This window comes from Bolinopsis microptera, chromosome 13 (genome assembly GCF_026151205.1).
Source record: "Bolinopsis microptera isolate Bmic1 chromosome 13, MBARI_Bmic_1.0, whole genome shotgun sequence".
NCBI lineage: Eukaryota > Metazoa > Ctenophora > Tentaculata > Lobata > Bolinopsidae > Bolinopsis > Bolinopsis microptera.
Window position 1 is genome coordinate 15916688 of NC_087084.1, and position 20294 is coordinate 15936981.

The 20294-nt window shown below is 38.6% G+C and overlaps 2 protein-coding genes and 1 long non-coding RNA gene across 6 annotated transcripts in view; 1 reads left to right on the plus strand and 2 right to left on the minus strand.

Moving 5' to 3' along the window:
* LOC134825289 (uncharacterized) overlaps positions 1 to 12936 on the minus strand; it is a 54797-nt gene extending 41861 nt beyond the window's left edge. The window contains exons 1-2 of the long non-coding RNA XR_010161529.1: positions 12913 to 12936; positions 11697 to 12067 (exon numbers count right to left, since the gene is read on the minus strand). This is a non-coding gene — a long non-coding RNA (uncharacterized LOC134825289). The remainder of the gene's footprint in view (positions 1 to 11696; positions 12068 to 12912) is intronic.
* Positions 11025 to 20294, plus strand: part of LOC134825285 (uncharacterized) — a 43819-nt gene continuing 34549 nt past the window's right edge. For all 4 annotated transcript variants that reach the window (XM_063837445.1, XM_063837448.1, XM_063837447.1 and 1 more), the window contains exon 1: positions 11025 to 11028. The gene's annotated coding sequence lies outside the window, so the exon portion shown is untranslated. The remainder of the gene's footprint in view (positions 11029 to 20294) is intronic.
* Positions 14464 to 20246, minus strand: LOC134824842 (uncharacterized). The gene is made up of 6 exons (XM_063836817.1): positions 20124 to 20246; positions 19786 to 19859; positions 19410 to 19462; positions 16123 to 16186; positions 15800 to 15919; positions 14464 to 14598 (listed from the first exon to the last, which is right to left on the minus strand). The coding sequence occupies exons 1-6, from the start codon at positions 20149 to 20151 to the stop codon at positions 14464 to 14466; spliced, it is 474 nt and encodes a 157-aa protein (XP_063692887.1). The 5' UTR covers positions 20152 to 20246.

Consider the following 20294-nt stretch of genomic DNA (forward strand, 5'->3'; position numbering starts at 1 on the left):
CTATTGATGGTTCTTGTCAAAATATTTAAAAGATCTAGGCATAACTGTGTTTTTTTCTGGATAAGACAATGTTTGGTTGTGTCTTTAAACTAATTCCTACATGTTTATGTGCCAACCATCAGCAAAACGTCACACATGTATCAGCTTGAAATTTAATTTTTTCTAATTGATGAAATAAGTATCGAAATTTCAGTTCTCTTGTTCAGTCACCATATTGACTTTTAGATTGAAGGTGCCATTAATCAGTTAAAAGAAGGCTTGAACTCTGTACAGCTTACACTCAATTATGTCCCGAGTGCCCAAATTCAGCATATCAGTCATATAGATAAATGATGTAAAAAGACAAAAATTGTCTATTTCTTGATCCATGGGTGCACTAGTGTTAGTTTAAGCATCTATTTCGAAAAGTAATGTGTTCATAAAGGGGTCAAAAACAGATAATAGTATGAGAGTGCCACTAATCAGCTGTAGTGACTTCTGCAGCCAACGTGGGAATTACCAATTATTATAAGTCAATATCAGCATTATTAATCATCTCAAACCACCGAATTGTTCATGTTGCAGATACGAATCTTAGTTTAGTTACATCCTGAAAATTTGAAGAGCATATGTGTCCTGAAAATCAGTAAAAAGTGACTTATTTGACAGAAATAGTCATTCTTACTGCTAAATGGCACTCTTTTTAGTTCAGAATATTGTTTGAGGGAGCGGTGTGCCTTTTTCGTTTAATGTGGCACAATTTTGTTGCACTGTGTGCCATTATTCAGCTTAAAATGACTTCTTTTTCTAGGCATATACCAATGGTAAATCACAGAAAATTTGTGCTTTGTAAGCAGTGTTGTGATAACCTGCTATAACTAACTTAAAACTGGCACAATGAACTTCAAACATCAATAGTATGTACCAAATTTCCATGATGAACATAATATTGTTGTCAGAAATCTACTTTATCGTGCCAATAATCAGCAAAAAGTCATTTCTATGAAGATTTTAAGCTAAAAATATTATTTATAAAATGACTTTTTGCTGAATTAGAACACACAATATCGTTAGATTTTGTAAAGAATCATCTTGATGAACCTGCCTATGCTGTCAGACAACAATTGTATAGTGCCAATATTCAGCAAAGAGTCATTTCTTTTGAATTTTTAATCGTGATGAATTTGACCTAAAAATGACTTTTTACTGAAAACTGACACACTCTTAATTTAATTTTCGAACAGAATGCTGTTGAGCAGACTTAATCTCGACAGTATGATTGAAAAACGTTATAATTTGTTGCTGTCTAGCTACTGCAATGTAAAAAAATCAATTGTAATTTTGTGAGTGAATTTTTACTGAATACAGGCACACAATAGGTTTTTCCTAGGTAACATTATTACAGACCAACGTTTATTGAAAGTTGTTACAGTTCATTCACAAGCTGATCAAAAGTATGGGCCTTGTACAACCCAATCAACCAACTAGAAATTTTCCAAACAAATGACTTTTTGCTTATTTTGAGCACAGTTCAAGTATTCCTACCAAAATCCAAATATTCTTTGAATAATTCTGAGACATAATCTGAATTTTGAACAGAAAAGTCGCAAAATTCAGTTTTTTATGGGCGTTTTCAACATTATAGTCCAAAATGCTGAAAACTGGCACTGCCTTGGTACTATATTATGACATATTAACTAAGTAATGGATTTTCCTTACAGGGGTAGTTAAGATTGAAGGCATATCTGTGCTACACTTTCTAGTAACTAGTCATTTCACTTACACTGTCAAAAGTGTAATGGCACTCAAAGTCATTTTCACCACACTTAAAAAAAAACGTGTCCTTATACTGAAACATGGGCCACCTACCCCGGAACATAAATCGCATACGGGGGTAAAGATTCTCAGTCTGGATTTTAGCTGGATTTCAGCAATTTTGGGATGGGCGTGACCCCTGGGAGCGGCCTGAGTGGGTTGAGAGGTCGAAACTTGGTTTTTATGATGGTTTGGGATAGGCAGTACCCATTTTTATACTGAAACATGGGCCACCTACCCCGGAACATAAATCGCATACGGGGGTAAAGATTCTCAGTCTGAATTTGTATGGGATTTGACCATGATTTCAGCTATTTTGTGATGGGCTTGGCCCCTGGGAGTGGCGTGAGTGGTTTGAGAGGTCGAAACTTGGTTTTTATGATGGTTTGGGATAGGTAGTACCCATTTTTATACTGAAACATGGGCCACCTACCCCGGAACATAAATCGCATACGGGGGTAAAGATTCTCAGTCTGAATTTGTATGGGATTTGACCATGATTTCAGCTATTTTGTGATGGGCTTGGCCCCTGGGAGTGGCGTGAGTGGTTTGAGAGGTCGAAACTTGGTTTTTATGATGGTTTGGGATAGGTAGTACCCATTTTTATACTGAAACATGGGCCACCTACCCCGGAACATAAATTGCATACGGGGGTAAAGATTCTCAGTCTGAATTTGTATGGGATTTGACCATGATTTCAGCTATTTTGTGATGGGCTTGGCCCCTGGGAGTGGCGTGAGTGGTTTGAGAGGTCGAAACTTGGTTTTTATGATGGTTTGGGATAGGCAGTACCCATTTTTATACTAAAACATGGGCCACCTACCCCGGAACATAAATCGCATACGGGGGTAAAGATTCTCAGTCTGGATTTTAGCTGGATTTCAGCAATTTTGGGATGGGCGTGGCCCCTGGGAGCGGCCTGAGTGGGGTGAGAGGTCGAAACTTGGTTTTTATGATGGTTTGGGATAGGCAGTACCGATTTTTATACTGAAACATGGGCCACCTACCCCGGAACATAAATCGCATACGGGGGTAAAGATTCTCAGTCTGGATTTTAGCTGGATTTCAGGAATTTTGGGTTAGGTGTGGCCCCTGAGAGTGGCCTGAGTGGGTTGGGAGGTCGAAACTTGATTTTTATGATGGTTTGGGATAGGCAGTACCCATTTTTATACTAAAACATGGGCCACCTACCCCGGAACATAAATCGCATACGGGGGTAAAGATTCTCAGTCTGAATTTGTATGGGATTTGAGCTGGATTTCAGCTATTTTGGGATGGGCGTGGCTCCTGGGAGTGGCCTGAGTGGTTTGAGAGGTCGAAACTTGGTTTTTATGATGGTTTGGGATAGGCAGTACCGATTTTTATACTGAAACATGGGCCACCTACCCCGGAACATAAATCGCATACGGGGGTAAAGATTCTCAGTCTGGATTTTAGCTGGATTTCAGGAATTTTGGGATGGGCGTGGCCCCTGGGAGCGGCCTGAGTGGGTTGAGAGGTCGAAACTTGGTTTTTATGATGGTTTGGGAGAGGCAGTACTCATTTTTATACTAAAACATGGGCCACCTACCCCGGAACATAAATCGCATACGGGGGTAAAGATTCTCAGTCTGAATTTGTATGGGATTTGAGCTGGATTTCAGCTATTTTGGGATGGGCGTGGCTCCTGGGAGTGGCCTGAGTGGTTTGAGAGGTCGAAACTTGGTTTTTTTGATGGTTTGGGATAGGCAGTACCCATTTTTATACTAAAACATGGGCCACCTACCCCGGAACATAAATCGCATACGGGGGTAAAGATTCTCAGTCTAAATTTGTATGGGATTTTAGCTAGATTTCAGCTATTTTGGGATGGGCGTGGCTCCTGGGAGTGGCCTGAGTGGTTTGAGAGGTCGAAACTTAGTTTTTATGATGGTTTGGGATAGGTAGTACCCATTTTTATACTAAAACATGGACCACCTACCCCGGAACATAAATCGCATACGGGGGTAAAGATTCTCAGTCTGAAATTGTATGGGATTTGAGCTGGATTTCAGCTATTTTGGGATGGGCGTGGCTCCTGGGAGTGGCCTGAGTGGTTTGAGAGGTCGAAACTTGGTTTTTATGATGGTTTGGGATAGGTAGTACCCATTTTTATACTAGAACATGGGCCACCTACCCCGGAACATAAATTGCATACGGGGGTAAAGATTCTCAGTCTGGATTTTAGCTGGATTTCAGTAATTTTGGGATGGGCGTGGCTCCTTGGAGTGGCCTGAGTGGGTTGAGAGGTCGAAACTTGGTTTTCATGATGGTTTGGGATAGGTAGTACCCATTTTTATACTAAAACATGGGCCACCTACCCCGGAACATAAATCGCATACGGGGGTAAAGATTCTCAGTCTGGATTTTAGCTGGATTTCAGCAATTTTGGGATGGGCGTGGCCCCTGGGAGCGGCCTGAGTGGGTTGAGAGGTCGAAACTTGGTTTTTATGATGGTTTGGGATAGGCAGTACCCATTTTTATACTGAAACATGGGCCACCTACCCCGGAACATAAATCGCATACGGGGGTAAAGATTCTCAGTCTGAATTTGTATGGGATTTGACCATGATTTCAGCTATTTTGTGATGGGCTTGGCCCCTGGGAGTGGCGTGAGTGGTTTGAGAGGTCGAAACTTGGTTTTTATGATGGTTTGGGATAGGCAGTACCCATTTTTATACTGAAACATGGGCCACCTACCCCGGAACATAAATCGCATACGGGGGTAAAGATTCTCAGTCTGGATTTTTATGTATGGGATTTGACCTGGATTTCAGCTATTTTGGGTTATGTGTGGCCCCTGGGAGTGGCCTGAGTGGGTTGAGATAACAAAACTTGGTTTTTATGATGGTTTGGGATAGGTACTAGCTATTCAACCACTAAAACATCTGTCCACTACCCCGGAACACAAATCACATACAGGGCCGAGTAAAGATTTTTGACTTGAATTATAGCTTTTCTGGGGTCGGTGCGGCCCTTGGATGTGGTTCCAAGTTGGGTTCAAGGTGTTATTTAGTTATTTATATCATAGTGTCTATAATTATACGAGCAGTTTATTTTGACTTTTGAAGGGTTACCGTCATAAATTCTACAAATATAATTATTTTAACGTACGTGCGGCGCGCAAATCGCATACAAAATCGCATACACATTTCAGGGAAACGTCTTCTGCGCGGCGACAATTTCATGGAGTCCTAAAACTACTTGTTACACTCGCCGCGCGCGCGCCGTTGACACGCCACTTTGAAGTGTACCTTACAAGACATATTTATAACGTACGAAATGTGGCGGTTTTCCGAAAATTTCGCCATATTTTCGGACCGCCAAAATTTCGGTCGTCGTAATAGAATCCGTCGCATTATCTTTTAGCTTATTTTAATGACTGTGCCTTCACTGCTTTATTTTGTTTCTAAAAAGTAATATCAAGTAAAATAAATAAATAAATTCTGGCATCTTGGGACAAATTATCACCACACCAATGACGAATTGAATGTCAAGCAATACAGTTTAAATTTGCATTAAAATACATGTATGTGCTAACATGAAAGTCTTACAGTCTTAATACAGACTAAGTTTGAACATGATTTTACCGAATTTCAGAAATTTCCTTACTGCTTACTGTCACAAAAAATGATGAAAAATACCCTTATTTTCTGTGACGTCCGAAATTTGACGGTTTTTGTTCAATTTCGCCATATTTTCGGACCGCCAAAATTTCGGTCGTCGCAAATTGGTCCGCCACAAAAAAGTCTTGTAAGGTACCACTCGGTCTTTTTATTTCATATCATGAACCGTTCGGCCTCAACACTTCACGATTGCAACCAAATTCGTGACCCGTCACCAATTTTGCACTGGCTTCTGTGTGAAAATTTCATCTAGTTAACCCCATTAATTCCCCCCAGAATAAGTAATTGTACTAAATCTTGGGAATGTTTTCACTGAGTAAAATAATTCAAATAACACATAAACAACTCTAACATCACTGATATAATATCCCATGAATCGTTGGAGAATTTAGCACAAGCAACTGCCAAAACCAAAGCGTAACTGACTCGGTAAAAATAAGAACTAATTAAATCACAGTAATTTCTATTGAAAATAAAGTTCGCTGAAAAATATATAACTCAAAACCTAGAACAATTCCGCTATATAAATAGATAGGTCAGTTTGTTGCTAAATTTGTTACAATGATACTGTCACTATTGAAATCCTGGCAGCGGTATCATGGTAACGTGTTGTCATGGTAACGAGTTCTGATATTCAACTCCCACTTTCGTTCCCGCTGAACTTAACAAGAACCTCGTCTAATACTTCTTCCAGCTTGTTAGAGGAATCTGAAATAGAGAAATACTCAGTAACCATATCGGGGGGGGGGTGTCCAACCCCAAAAAAAGCATTTCAGCTCTAATTTCTATTTTGGGAATGGCTTTTTTTGGGGGCTTTTTTTCCCCTGTTTTTGTAACTTGTATAATCTAATTCAACCACATTGAAAACAAAACATATCAGTAACCGGTTGAAGACGATTAACACAAATCTCCAATAATCGCCCACAACCTCTCCCAGTTACCAACTACCAATATTCTGAATAATCCTGATAGGAACCTACCAAACAGTGATTTGGAGTGTTGCGAATCCTCTGTGTAGTCGTGAGCGAATTGTCCGGTTGCTATCGCGACTTCTCGACACAGGTCCAATATGTCAATATCTGAGTTAACAAAGTTTACAAACAGGTTTTAGCTGTAACCGTAGTAACAAGCTAACAATGACTATATAACCCCCCCCCCCCCCCCCCCCCCCCCCCCCAGAATAACACCGAGAACTCGCCTGATATGTTGTGGTTTTAAAACTCAGCCCCCCCCCCCCCCCCCCCCCCCCCAATAACACCGATAACTCGCCTGATATGTTGTGGTTTTGAAACTCAGCCGGGGGGTCGACCCCCCACTCTGCCTCACATAAAGTCACAGCTGTAGGCATTTCTAGTCTCTCAATACACATACTAAAACTAAAAGCTTGTCGGATTTAAACTTTACATAAAATACAACTATAATTAGAAACGATCAACTGTGCCAAACAAATTTAGTACTCTATATAAACTATAGAGATGTGTTTTAATGTACACTATATAAACTATAGAGATGTGTTTGAATGTATTCTATATTTAGTACACTATATAAACTATAGAGATGTGTTTGAATGTGTGTTATATTGTACTGCCCTCCAAATAACAGTAGGCTGCTCTACAAAACCAAACTAAAGAACAATCCTGTGCAGCTGAGTAAACCAAACCAAATGCAGCTAGCTATGTACTAATTCATAAACATTCTGATTACTGACAATAGCTAGTCTCGTATTTCCAAATTAAGGAGAATTAGGATTATTAGTGTAATTAGAGAGCCGCTGACTGACCACTCCGCAAGCAATTCCATCCTATTAAGTGCTGATTGAGCTAATGTAGACATCTGACCCGGCTCACTTTACCCACTGATGATAATATCTAGTGGTATGTTACCATGACAACACGTTACCTAATGGTATTATCTAGTGTAATGAGAAAGTAAAGTGTGTTTCTTAGCAAGATCACACGCTGTGTACTACTACTATTACTACTATTACTACTATTAACTATATACTCATTGAAATAGCAAGATCCAAATATGTACATGTTACTGGTTGGTTACTATAGTTACTATAGTTACTATAGTAACTACTTTAAAATATCACTACAATTAGTACATATTTAAAAAAAGCTAATTTGAAGTTATCAGCACCGAAGAAACAGCGCACACAGCAGCAACTGTCGCGCTAATTAGATGTAGACAAATATAGCCGGGCTATTTTCAAACCGCAGTTTTTCTGCTGATTTGAACATTTTACGTGGTATTATTAATGTGAATCAGAAAATATTACATAATAATTACTAATAATTACTATAATCATAGAGTGTTTACTATTATGTGTACATTTTTATAGTTTCATTTCTTGGCTCTACGGAACCCCCATCTCCTTGCAATTTCTAAACAACTGTTCAATAGAAAATAAAAATCTCACCCGGATTAGAGAATGTATCTTCGTCTCCCAACATAGTGTCGTCACCTAGAATATAGCGTCGTCACCTTGACTATAGGGGAGTCACCTTGACTACATTATACAGGGGAGTCACATTGACTATAGCTATTATACTGTTATAGGGGTCACCTACAATATATAGGCGCAAACTATAATAGAAAGGGGGTATTCTGTCCAAGAAGCTAGTGGAAGAAGCCCCGTGATATTCTACAAGGCATATCAGTAACAAGGCTGTTTCGGATAATGACAAATGTCAGTCACAAAAGCAGTTACCTTGTGTGTGGTATATTTATAGTCACATGACGGTACATTAGAACTATATCAGAGACAGTTGAAGGGGAAAATCTAATACAAATGACAAAAAAAAAATGAATTTAAATTAGTTATTGATTTCCACAGAAAAAGAAACGGGTTATCGCCCGGGTTCTTAATTTTTTAAAGTTTTAATAGAAAGGTGTCGTACTTTTGAAACCCGAACTTCGTTTAGCTCAGCCGTGGAAAGTGGTATCTAGACTCAAAAAAACCCAAAAGGTAATTTTCCTATGGCAAAAAATCAAAACCACTATCATCGGGGTTTCATGTTTGGAAAAGACCGGCCCAAAAACGTTTCACTAAAAATTATTAGATCATCACAACCCCGTGAATGGCCCCAAAACCACGTGACATGACGTCCACCCACGGACATGACGTCACAACAGGGTGCCCTTATTCAAAATCACTTAAATTTACGTAAAAAACCCCCGTGCCCTTTTACGCCATACCACGGACATGACGTCACGCCACGTGACATGACGTCACACCACGTGATATTATGTGTATAATAAAAAGGACCAGTCAGGCGTGGGCTCTGGCTGCCTCGAGTGAAGGTTGGTAACGGATGTGTGCAGGTTGACACATATCAGTGTAGCTTCCTTGATGCTAGTCCGGTTATTGCATATCGCAGCATTTATTAAAAGTGCACTTATATAATAGTGTACTAATATAGCGTGCACGTGCAGGGCACCTAATTTTACCATGGCAACGCTGGACACTTAACCCAGGGGTCACCATAACAGCAGGAATCAGGTTCATTCATTGAACCTGTCATCCTCTCCTAGCAAAGTAGCAATGCAAAAAAAATATGTGGTGCAATTGAAAATAATAGCTACAAGCGATCAGATTAGCAGCACTGGAAGACATTTACAGTAGCGAAACTTACCAGCGAAGTCCATACTAATAGTATAGTAGTAGTATAGTATAGTATTACTATGACAACAGTAAACAACTCTGTGCAGAAAACGACTCTATACAGAAAACGACTCTATACAGAAAACAACTCTATGCAGAAAGAGAGAGTTCAACTATAGCACATAATAATCGCCGCTCATTGATGTCCACCATTTGGCCTTATAAGGAATAATATGGTGGCCGGGGCTCTCTGATCTCTCACTGAGCAGGGTCGTTAAATTATGGCAGCAGTAATATCATACACAGTTGTTCATTACTATCTCCTTATATGGGCATCACGTGACACAGTTGTTCCTTACTCAGCATGTCGGGTAACAGGCCAGATTGAATGCCACATGTGATTATCACGCTAAATCCATGCCTGTGAAAGAAGGAGGATTTCATTGGTCGCTCGCGCTGCACGTTTCTGGCAATACAATGGAGCGGACAATTTTACAGAAACAAGCACTCGGTGTAGGACAAGACGGTCAAACCTTTTAAAATTTGTCGCTATCTTACATCTACAAGAAAGAGAAAGAAATAAACTTTAGCATGTTTATATTGTACTACATTATTAGAACATTTTATAGCATATACTTTGTCTTTAGCATGTTCAGTACATTTCCGGTTCGATCACAGCGTGGATTATCTTGGTGCTTGGACTGTATGACGCAGACGATGTCAATCCTTCGCAGCTTTAACCGCTAATAAAAAGTAACGCCTCTCTAACGAAGCATTAATATTATTGGATTTACTGGGCGGCGCTCAGCCTGTCATTCCGCCTAGCCCTAATCTCTATTTTATTATTAAGAATATAAATATAATCAATAATAGCCTGGGGTCCCTTACTGGGCCGCGCTCAGCCTGTCATTCCGCCTAATCTCTATGTTGTTTATCAACATTAAAGCCTGGGGTCCTCAGGTAAGGGGTCCCCAGGTAAGCATGAGAAAATCTATTAATTGTAGCGTTAATTGACGATGTCAATTCATGGCAGCTCGGCGCGGCACAGTAGCGCATCTCGCCGATCTAGCCAGAGAAGCCTTATTAAGTGCGCGGCGCGGCACAGTAACGCATCGCGCTACAAATTGTGGCGCTATTAGATGTTCATGTAGATGCACTATTATATACACTAGATCGGCGAGATGGACAGCATCACTGGGCCACGCTGAGCTGCAAAGGCCAAGGTGAAGGATCTTTAACTTAAAGTTTAAGCAGGGGTCGTTGATCGTTCACATTATTACGTAATCTGCAGCCGAGGGGATGGGTTTCCAAATGATTACGCTAGTGTAATTGGTAATTTGTACACGATAGCTATATTGGCGAAAAACTGTCTCAATCACTGATCACGTGATATGACCGTAAAACTAAAACTATAAGGAAGTTAGTCTAATTTCTCGTTAGGGTTTAACTTTAAGCATATGCTTTTGTTAAGGATTGGGTTAGGGTTACGATCAGATTAATGGGTTAGGGTTTCGAATAGTCGTACAGGACCAGCTAGAGAACGGGTTGAAAAAGTCACTTGACAGTCGAGTGTAGAGTGATTAATCATCATCCTAAAAATTGTCCAAAAAGTGATTACGTAATATTTGTCTCACGTTGTGGAACTGGACGTGACCCTCATTGCTCATCGTCATTTTATTTCGTTTAATAAGATACTATTACTCGTGCACTGCGGGCCCACTATACAATTACAACGTGAGGCGCTGGCGACGTAACTAAACAAATTTCAATTAGGTGACTTGAGGGCAATTTACTGGGCGGCGCTCAGCCTGTCATTCCGCCGAATCTTTATTATGTTTATGAACATAATAGCCTGGGGTCCCCAGGTAAGAGGGCAATATACAGTGGCGAAAGGTTTTCATGTTGTAAAACCACCCAATTTTGAATTGGTATATTATCCCGTCCGTCGAATTAAAAGATCAGTCGGAGCAGAAAAATAATTTGCGGGCAGCGGGGTATTATTTCTCCCAGGAGAGTTCAAGTTGACGGGATAGTACACACATTTTTTTCTTTCGTATTATTATTGGTAGAATCGTAAAATTGAACAAATTATGTGATTTTAGGGATGATGATTAATCACTTTCAACTCTACTGCTACACTCGACTGTCACTTCTTCAACCCGTTCTCTAGCTGGCCCTGAACGACTATTCACAACCCCAACCCTCTAATCTCATCCCAACCCTTAACAAAAGCATATGCTGAGAAGTTAGGCTAACTTCCTTATTATACGGTCATATCACGTGATCGGTGATAGAGACAGTTTTTCGCCCATATCTCGGCATTTTAACCTTATGTCATGGCACATGGGGGTGATTCGGAATCAGCTTCCGAAAATACATCGATTGAAGTTAGTTTCAACTGTCTTTGAACAATCTCGAAGATCGACTGTAGTGATTTAGCATGCTCGAAAAGTATCATCCTATTGAGAATTGTGGACCTAGTTAATTATGCGTTTTAACAGTGTATGCCCATCTTATTTTACAGCTAGGGGGACAAATTTTCGAACGATTCCATTGTATGATCGTTTATTGCTTTACTCTGTCATGTTTGAGAAATATTCAATAAAGATGCATATTTTAGTGATTTAAGGGGTGTCACTAGTTACCATGACAACACTGCGTACATAACTTTAAAACAGAGTCTTGGAATGTAGCTGATTTATAGTTAGCTTCTAAGAAGAAAGTGATCATTCAAATATAACTTTAGCCCAATTTTGACATTCCCGACCTTTTCCATTTTCAGACACTCTCCAATCTCCGTTTACCACTTTCAGCATGGTGTATTGGCTATTTATTATTGGCTATTGTGTATAAATTACCCTGGCGTCAGCTTCTCCAAAGCCCCTCCCCCTATGTGAAGATCCCAAAGAACTAATTCACAGTCTTAAAAGTAAAACACAGAATGTAGATTCTTGAAGCAAGAATTAAATCTCTAAAAAAATTAAAAAGATCCTCGACTGAGACGATGAACACCCCAGCGACCCTGAAATGAAGTTTCGTTTAATTCAATCATTTAAAACTAAGCTTACAAATAATGTCTCAATTATAGATTTAGCAATTCACAGGCCAAAGTGTTGCCTTATGAACATTGAACAATCAATATTGAAAGCATTCAGCATTAGCGCGGCTTGTGAAAAAGCAGAAAATCCAAGAGTAAAATGTGGACGATACTTTGGACGCTACATAATTAAACATTTCGCGCGCGCTCTCTAGAACTCTCCGATGTGTCGTTCGTGTTATCAGCTAAACGTTGCCACTAACTTTATGTATATTCAGTTATGTAAGTTCTATTTATAGTAAACTATTTCTTATCCACATGATATCAGTGTTTTACGGAAGGGGAAGTATCATATCAATCTTACGAAAATGAGAGATATTAACTGTTTGCAATTTTAGGGCTGCAAACGATCAAATTTGATGCGTATGCCCAAACATTGGCATGCAATTTTTCTACCCACCTATTGAATTTTGGCCAATTTTAATACAATTTGGATAACATTTTTTAAAGAGATTAGACGCTACAAGTAGAGCACTCACGAGTTTCACCCCTAATTATGGCAAGGGGTGTTTTAAACTGGACTATATAATACGTGTATTATGTATAAGTGATAGCACCTTGACATAGAAGGAAAGAGACAGAAAATGTGGGAATTATTTAAGAAATGTACTCTTTAGACTCATGAGTATTGCAATAAAAAGGAATGCAGGAAGTTCTTAACACATTTTCAGTATCTTACAATTTCCCCCTACATGCACTATAATAACCTACATGCACTATAATAACATACAATATGATATAATATGATATAAATAATAAATTTAACTAACCTAAAAACTTAACAGGTTGTTTAGGGAAATTGTTGTTTTTGAACTTTTCAGTTCTGGGACCCGTTATTGATGTAGTTGAATTTAAAACTCCCTTCCGTCTTCCCCATGAAAAATTTTTTTGCCCCCCCAAGAACCCCCCTTTTAACATCCTTTGGGAAAAGGAAATTTTGGTCAGTGTTGTTTATGGTTTAACTTGTAAGTCAGTGTGGCATGGAAACTAGAAAATCAAATGTTTTAAAGGTAACTAGTTTAAATCAGTGTTGGCATGGTAACTATTTAAAACAGTGTTTGGGATGGAATAGTAAGTCAGTGTTGGCCCTGGTAACTAGTAAATCCGTTTTTGGCATGGTAAACTAGTAAATCAGTGTTGGCATGGAAAATAAATAAGTCAGTTTTAACAAATAAGTTTTGTGTTGTCATGGGTAACAAATAAGTCGTGTTGGTATGGAAATAGTAATCGTGTTGGCATGGTAAAATAGTAAGTCCCGTTTTTGGCATGGTAACTAGTAAGTCAGTGTTGAATGGTAACTAGTAAGTCAGTGTTGGCATGGTAACTAGTAAGTCAGTGTTGGCATGGTAACTAGTAAGTCAGTGTAACTAGTAAGTCAGTGTTGTCATGGTAACTAGTAAGTCAGTGTTGGTATGGTAACTAGTAAGTCAGTGTTGTCATGGTAACTAGTAAGTCAGTGTTGGCATGGTAACTAGTAAGTCAGTGTTGGCATGGTAACTAGTAAGTCAGTGTAACTAGTAAGTCAGTGTTGTCATGGTAACTAGTAAGTCAGTGTTGGCATGGTAACTAGTAAGTCAGTGTTGGCATGGTAACTAGTAAGTCAGTGTTGGCATGGTAACTAGTAAGTCAGTGTAACTAGTAAGTCAGTGTTGTCATGGTAACTAGTAAGTCAGTGTTGGTATGGTAACTAGTAAGTCAGTGTTGTCATGGTAACTAGTAAGTCAGTGTAACTAGTAAGTCAGTGTTGTCATGGTAACTAGTAAGTCAGTGTAACTAGTAAGTCAGTGTTGTCATGGTAACTAGTAAGTCAGTGTTGGTATGGTAACTAGTAAGTCAGTGTTGGCATGGTAACTAGTAAGTCAGTGTTGTCATGGTAACTAGTAAGTCAGTGTAACTAGTAAGTCAGTGTTGGCATGGTAACTAGTAAGTCAGTGTTGGCATGGTAACTAGTAAGTCAGTGTTGTCATGGTAACTAGTAAGTCAGTGTTGTCATGGTAACTAGTAAGTCAGTGTTGTCATGGTAACTAGTAAGTCAGTGTAACTAGTAAGTCAGTGTTGGCATGGTAACTAGTAAGTCAGTGTTGGCATGGTAACTAGTAAGTCAGTGTTGTCATGGTAACTAGTAAGTCAGTGTTGTCATGGTTACTAGTAAGTCAGTGTTGGCATGGTAACTAGTAAGTCAGTGTTGTCATGGTAACTAGTAAGTCAGTGTTGTCGTGGTAACTAGTAAGTCAGTTTTGTCATGGTAACTAGTAAGTCAGTGTTGGCATGAATTAGCAATTTTAATAAATAGGGGACTTTTTACTATTTATAATTAATAATTAAATACTTACATGGTAAACCATCACGTTCTTCCACTGGGGTAAGATAAATTTGGCGAAGTTGGTGAGTTCTTTCTTCCATTCCTTCATCGCTCCTCCCTCGACCTTAGCTAAAGCATCTTCATCGCTCAGTTTCTGAAACAAAGGAAGAGTTTTAATATCCCTGTTGAAACACAAGCAAACTGTTAACCGTTCACTGCCTACTGTAGAGTGTAGATGCGCCATTTGCATTAGATGCACATTTCGTGTGCTTCACGCCGCATAAAACTAAAATACAGAGGTGGTCAGTGCAGCGGTTTTTTAGACTAGTAACTTAGCAGATCGAGTAATGTCAATACAGAATTATAAAACTTTATTATTACTTGCATTCTGCAGTTTGGGAGGGCCGGACTAGTAACTTAGCAGATCGAGTACCGTCAATACAGAATTATAAAACTTGCATTCTGCGCCAAATCGCACTGTCAAAAGCAATATTCCTAAGATAATTCAAATCATATATAATATATGTATATATATATGCTATTAAGAAATAAATTCTGGCAACTTAAGTCGTGCTTTATCAGCGAGAACAGGTTTGACTGAGGCCGAGGTCGACCAACTCTCCCTGGCATCTGCAAACTATTATCTGCAATTACCAGGGAGATATAGGCACTAGGCAGATCCATTATCCATTATCTAGACCTCACAGCCCCCCCCCCCCCTGGGCACGCTCCTGCTCACAGCACATGACCAAGCTTTCTCCATCGACTTTTCTCCACTCTAGCTGACAGTGGTTCACTGTTGCAGCGTTTATACAGATTGGCGTTAGAAATTACCCCCAGGTATTTATAATTCAATATCATTCTTTAATGACGCCTGTGTACAACATCCAACTCCTAATCCTCCAAGACAGCCTTGGGGGGGGGGGGGGGGGGGAGGGAGGGGGGGGGGGGGGGCTGACCTTATTTAAGTATATTAAAATGTAGGTTTTTCCCGATTTAGGGCCGGGGAGCTGTCCTCTGTGCTTGTTTCACTGACCCACGCTTTTTAGCAAATTTGTACATTTCGGCCCAATTTATATGTTTGTTTGATTTGCTGTACATTTGTATATTTGCTATTTTGTAAAAGTTTCAAATCAAATCAGGTTTATCTCCTTAGCAAAACTGATTGAGCGGTCATCATATCACGTAACACGACAAATCAATCAGAAAGTTGATAAGTTTCTCATTGAATTATAACATTTTCAATGGTGGTGCGGCCTGACTGGGTACCTCATTACCTGATATCTAGTAGCTATAGTAGGTCATCTTAGTAGCTCTCATATTTCAGGTGTTATTTGAAAAAACCAAAAACTTACGTAGTCTTTTTCCTGGAGGCCGTCCACGAAGAATTTCTTCCATCTGGTCATGTTATCCTCATCTGTCAGCCATTCCTTGAAACCTTTCTTGTTCATGTAGTTACACTCTACCAATTTGAACTGCAATTATTTAAACGTATCTTTCTGATACAATTAGAATTCTTTAAGTAAGATTGAACACTTTGTATCGTTAGATGATGGATATGAATAATATAGTAACATTCACTGGATTATATATATTATATAATTGGTGACAAGGGTGTAACATGGTGACAAGTGTGTAACATGGTGATAAAGGTGTTACAAGGTGATAAAGGTGTTACCTGGTGAACGAGGTCGATCTTCCTCTCTGAAGTTTCAGTACCAGCCTCCTCGCCGTCCTCGGCACTGTAATTAGTGTAATGTAATTATCTAGTGTAATGTAATTATAGACTCTTCGAATTGAGAGTATAATATGTCTGGAATTAGTACAGACAGATCCGTCTGAAAAAATCGATCTGCCGACACACAAAGCTTACAAAGGATTTTTGACGTTTTTGAGTCCTAATAGATGTCCTTTATGGCTGACCAACTTTTCCAAACTTTTTCCACGTGTCTTAAGGCCACTTTTTGCCACTTTACCACTTTTTACCACCTTTCTTGTTTGTCGAATATCTTTAGTTGTGAACATCGTAAAAGGTTGCGGATCAATCGAGTGTGTTTATATTACTATGAAGAAAAACTTTTGTTCCAACAATTTTTACGTCAGATTATCAGTTAATTGGATAATTATCAATTAGCTAATTAGCAAAATCCTAAAAAAATTTTATTGGCTCAAAATGATCAGAATAGCTTAAAACACGGAGAAAAGTAGTTTTTAGAAAAACTTTGAAAATTTGTCACTTACATTTTTTTCCGAGACTTAGAAAAATTTCGAAAATTTAAAATATTTTTTTCCGCCAAAAGTGATCAAATCGCATGAAACGCGGAGAAAAATGCTTTTCAAAAAAACTTAGTGAATTTTTCCTTTCAAGAATACTTAAATCACCAATATTTGTAGTTGGAGTTCAGTAAATCGCGGCAGATTTTAATAATCAGGAATTACTAAGTGGAAAGGTCTGAAACTGAAAAACGTTAACCATTAACCATACGATATAAGAGTTTCATAACTAATTACAATACAGCCTTATCAATTTTCACAGAAACTGTACCAATGGCACAGTCAAGATCGAAAGACGAAACGATAGCCTGCTGTACTATCATTTTATTGATTTCAATGATGAATCAGTGGGGTTAAGATAATCACATTTGTAATAAATAAAACCTCTCTGTACCGTCAATGACTCAATTGTGCTAATCAGCTAAACCGGCATACCTGGATTACCAGACTTCTTCTTTTCCTCAACAATCAAGCCAAGTTGTTCATATCGCATTTGGTGGGCGATGTAAGTACATTATATCGAGCTGTATTCAATCACAATACGACACAATGCAATTTAATAAGGTATATGAAACGTTCTATACCGTACACTTCTCGTTTCTCCCGTGAGAGGCCCGGTATGGAGAGGTTTTACAGTTTATCACGAAAACGTCTACTTAGCCTCATGACTCTTTGACAGCTCAAAGAAGGCAATAAAAGACCAGAAAGCTTAAAATGTCAACTCGCTCTTTTCAATGCTCTTCGATCTGTCCCACATTAATCCCGAGCTCATCATCATGGGCCCCGAATATCCTGCGGGAAGAACCTGTATTTTTTGATTTGAAATCTTCACAACGTCCAGATTTCAAATCAACATCCTCAATAACATTAACAATCCTTCCTGATCAGGATCTGTCTCTATTAGCAATTTCCAAAATATCCTGACTCTCGTGGAACATTTTACTGAATGAATTATTACCGGTTCTTTACTACCCCTTTCCCGACGCTCGTATCTAAATCTTATCCTTGCCCTTATGTTACCCTTGTTGATTTTACTTTAAGCCGACCCTGACATATGGGGGTGATTTTATACCGCATAGCAAATGATTAATGAAGTGGTATGCAGTACAATACAAAACAAGTCACAGTAGATTAGATGTTGGAAGGTGTATTTACACTTGCTTCCTGGATCTGGCTGTTCCTTAGTCTGTTCTTGCCTTCTTCAAACTGTAAATGAGCCATGAGGCCAAGTATACGTTTTCGTGATAAACTGTAAAACGTCTCTATACCGGGTTTCTCACGGCATTAAGCGTTTCATAAACCTCATTAAGAGCCATATAATATACACGTATTGTGTCGTATTGTGATTGAATACAGCTCGATAAGTACTTACATCGCCCACCAAATGCTATATGAACAACTTGGTTTGATTGTTGAGGAAAAGAAGAGGTCTGGTAATCCAGGTAGGCCGGTTTAGATTAGCACAATTGACGGTACAGAATAGTTTTTTTTATACAAATGTGATTATCTTAACCCCACTGATTCATCATTGAAATCAATAAAATGATAGTACAGCAGGCTATCGTTTCGTCTTTCGATCTTGACTGTGCCATTGGTACAGTTTCTGTGAAAATTGATAAGGCTGTATTGTAATTAGTTATGAAACTCTTATATCGTATGGTTAATGGTTAACGTTTTTCAGTTTCAGACCTTTCCACTTAGTAATTCCTGATTATTAAAATCTGCCGCGATTTACTGAACTCCAACTACAAATATTGGTGATTTAAGTATTCTTGAAAGGAAAAATTCACCAAGTTTTTTTGAAAAGCATTTTTCTCCGCGTTTCATGCGATTTGATCTCTTTTGGCGGAAAAAAATATTTTAAATTTTCGAAATTTTTCCAAGTCTCGAAAAAAAATGTAAGTGAAAAATTTTCAAAGTTTTTCTAAAAACTACTTTTCTCCGTGTTTTAAGCTATTCTGATCATTTTGAGCCAATAAAATTTTTTTAGAATTTTGCTAATTAGCTAATTGATAATTATCCAATTAACTGATAATCTGACGTAAAAATTGTTGGAACAAAAGTTTTTCTTCATAGTAATATAAACACACTCGATTGATCCGCAACCTTTTACGATGTTCACAACTAAAGATATTCGACAAACAAGAAAGGTGGTAAAAAGTGGTTAAGTGGCAAAAAGTGGCCTTAAGACACGTGGAAAAGTTTGGAAAAGTTGGTCAGCCATAAAGGACATCTATTAGGACTCAAAAACGTCAAAAATCCTTTGTAAGCTTTGTGTGTCGGCAGATCGATTTTTTCAGACGGATCTGTCTGTACTAAATGCAGTATGTATTGTCTAACCTTATAGCTGGACAATGACCTTTGAAAAAAATAAAATAAATAAATACAGTATGCGAGCTCCGGCAAAGTTAAAAAATATAAATCTTATTCTCTCGAGAACAGAGGTCACGTACAGAGGTCACGTACGAGAACAGAGGTCACGTACGAGAACAGAGGTCACGTACGAGATATAATTGTAAATTCTTTATATTACTATAAATCCTTCCTAAGCTGAACACAATTAAGACATGTTTTTTTTTCAATACTCAAGACCCCCTCCCCTTTTTTGAATCGTATGTTACTTCAAACTATGGTTACTAGTTACTATGGTTACTACAAACTATGACATCATTAGTAAGTTCCGGCACTAACCTGGGGTTCGAGCCGGCTAATACTACATCTTCATTGTTACTGTAGTGGCCCCACTGAAGACAAATGTCGGTTAAGTTTATTTAACATTAAAACATTATATAAGATAAGGTTTTTAGGAGTAATTCACCTACAAAGTCTAAGAGGTTATGTATTCAGGGTGATTACCAGCACGCTGTGGAATTAATTACACAATTAAGCCCAAAATGATCTTGATAAAGGCTATAATTCAATAGTTGCTCTATTTGGGATATTTTAATTAATATTCCAAAACAAATAGAGTTCTACCTAAAATATCCAAGCAATGTAGGTGCATTAAGAATGGCACAGCTAAGTAACTATGGTAATTAAGGTAACTATGGTAACAGTGGTGACTCACCTTACATGCCGCCTTCACAATAGCTCCTCCAAAGAGTTCCTCGTAAGCGTAAGCGTCGCTAAAGTGATCCTCGCCTGAAGAATATATATTTGAATTGATGAGCGATTAGAGTTGAAAGTCGCGACCTCAAGCAAGTAAATGATGTTTTAGTTTTCATGTTACAGTTTAGAATTTGATCGTGAACAAATTGCAATATGTGTAGAAAGTGAGGGAAAGTTGACGTGGACATTAAATATGAAGCGCGATCTTAGTTTTAAAGCACCATCACATGGCAACGAATCAATAAAAATATCAAGCTACACTTAGATAATATGAGATAATGAATTATAAAGTCTCACCAGTGCATCTATCGATAAAGACAAGCATGTCGAAGTGTCAGAAATATACTGATAAACTTGTGGTGTCAGTTCAAACAAACGGGGTAAAAGGACGAGATCAACTGGCGCAATCGTTGAAGTACGCGCACTAGCGCTCGATTCTAATTTTAATTCTTAAAACCTGGAGTGGTA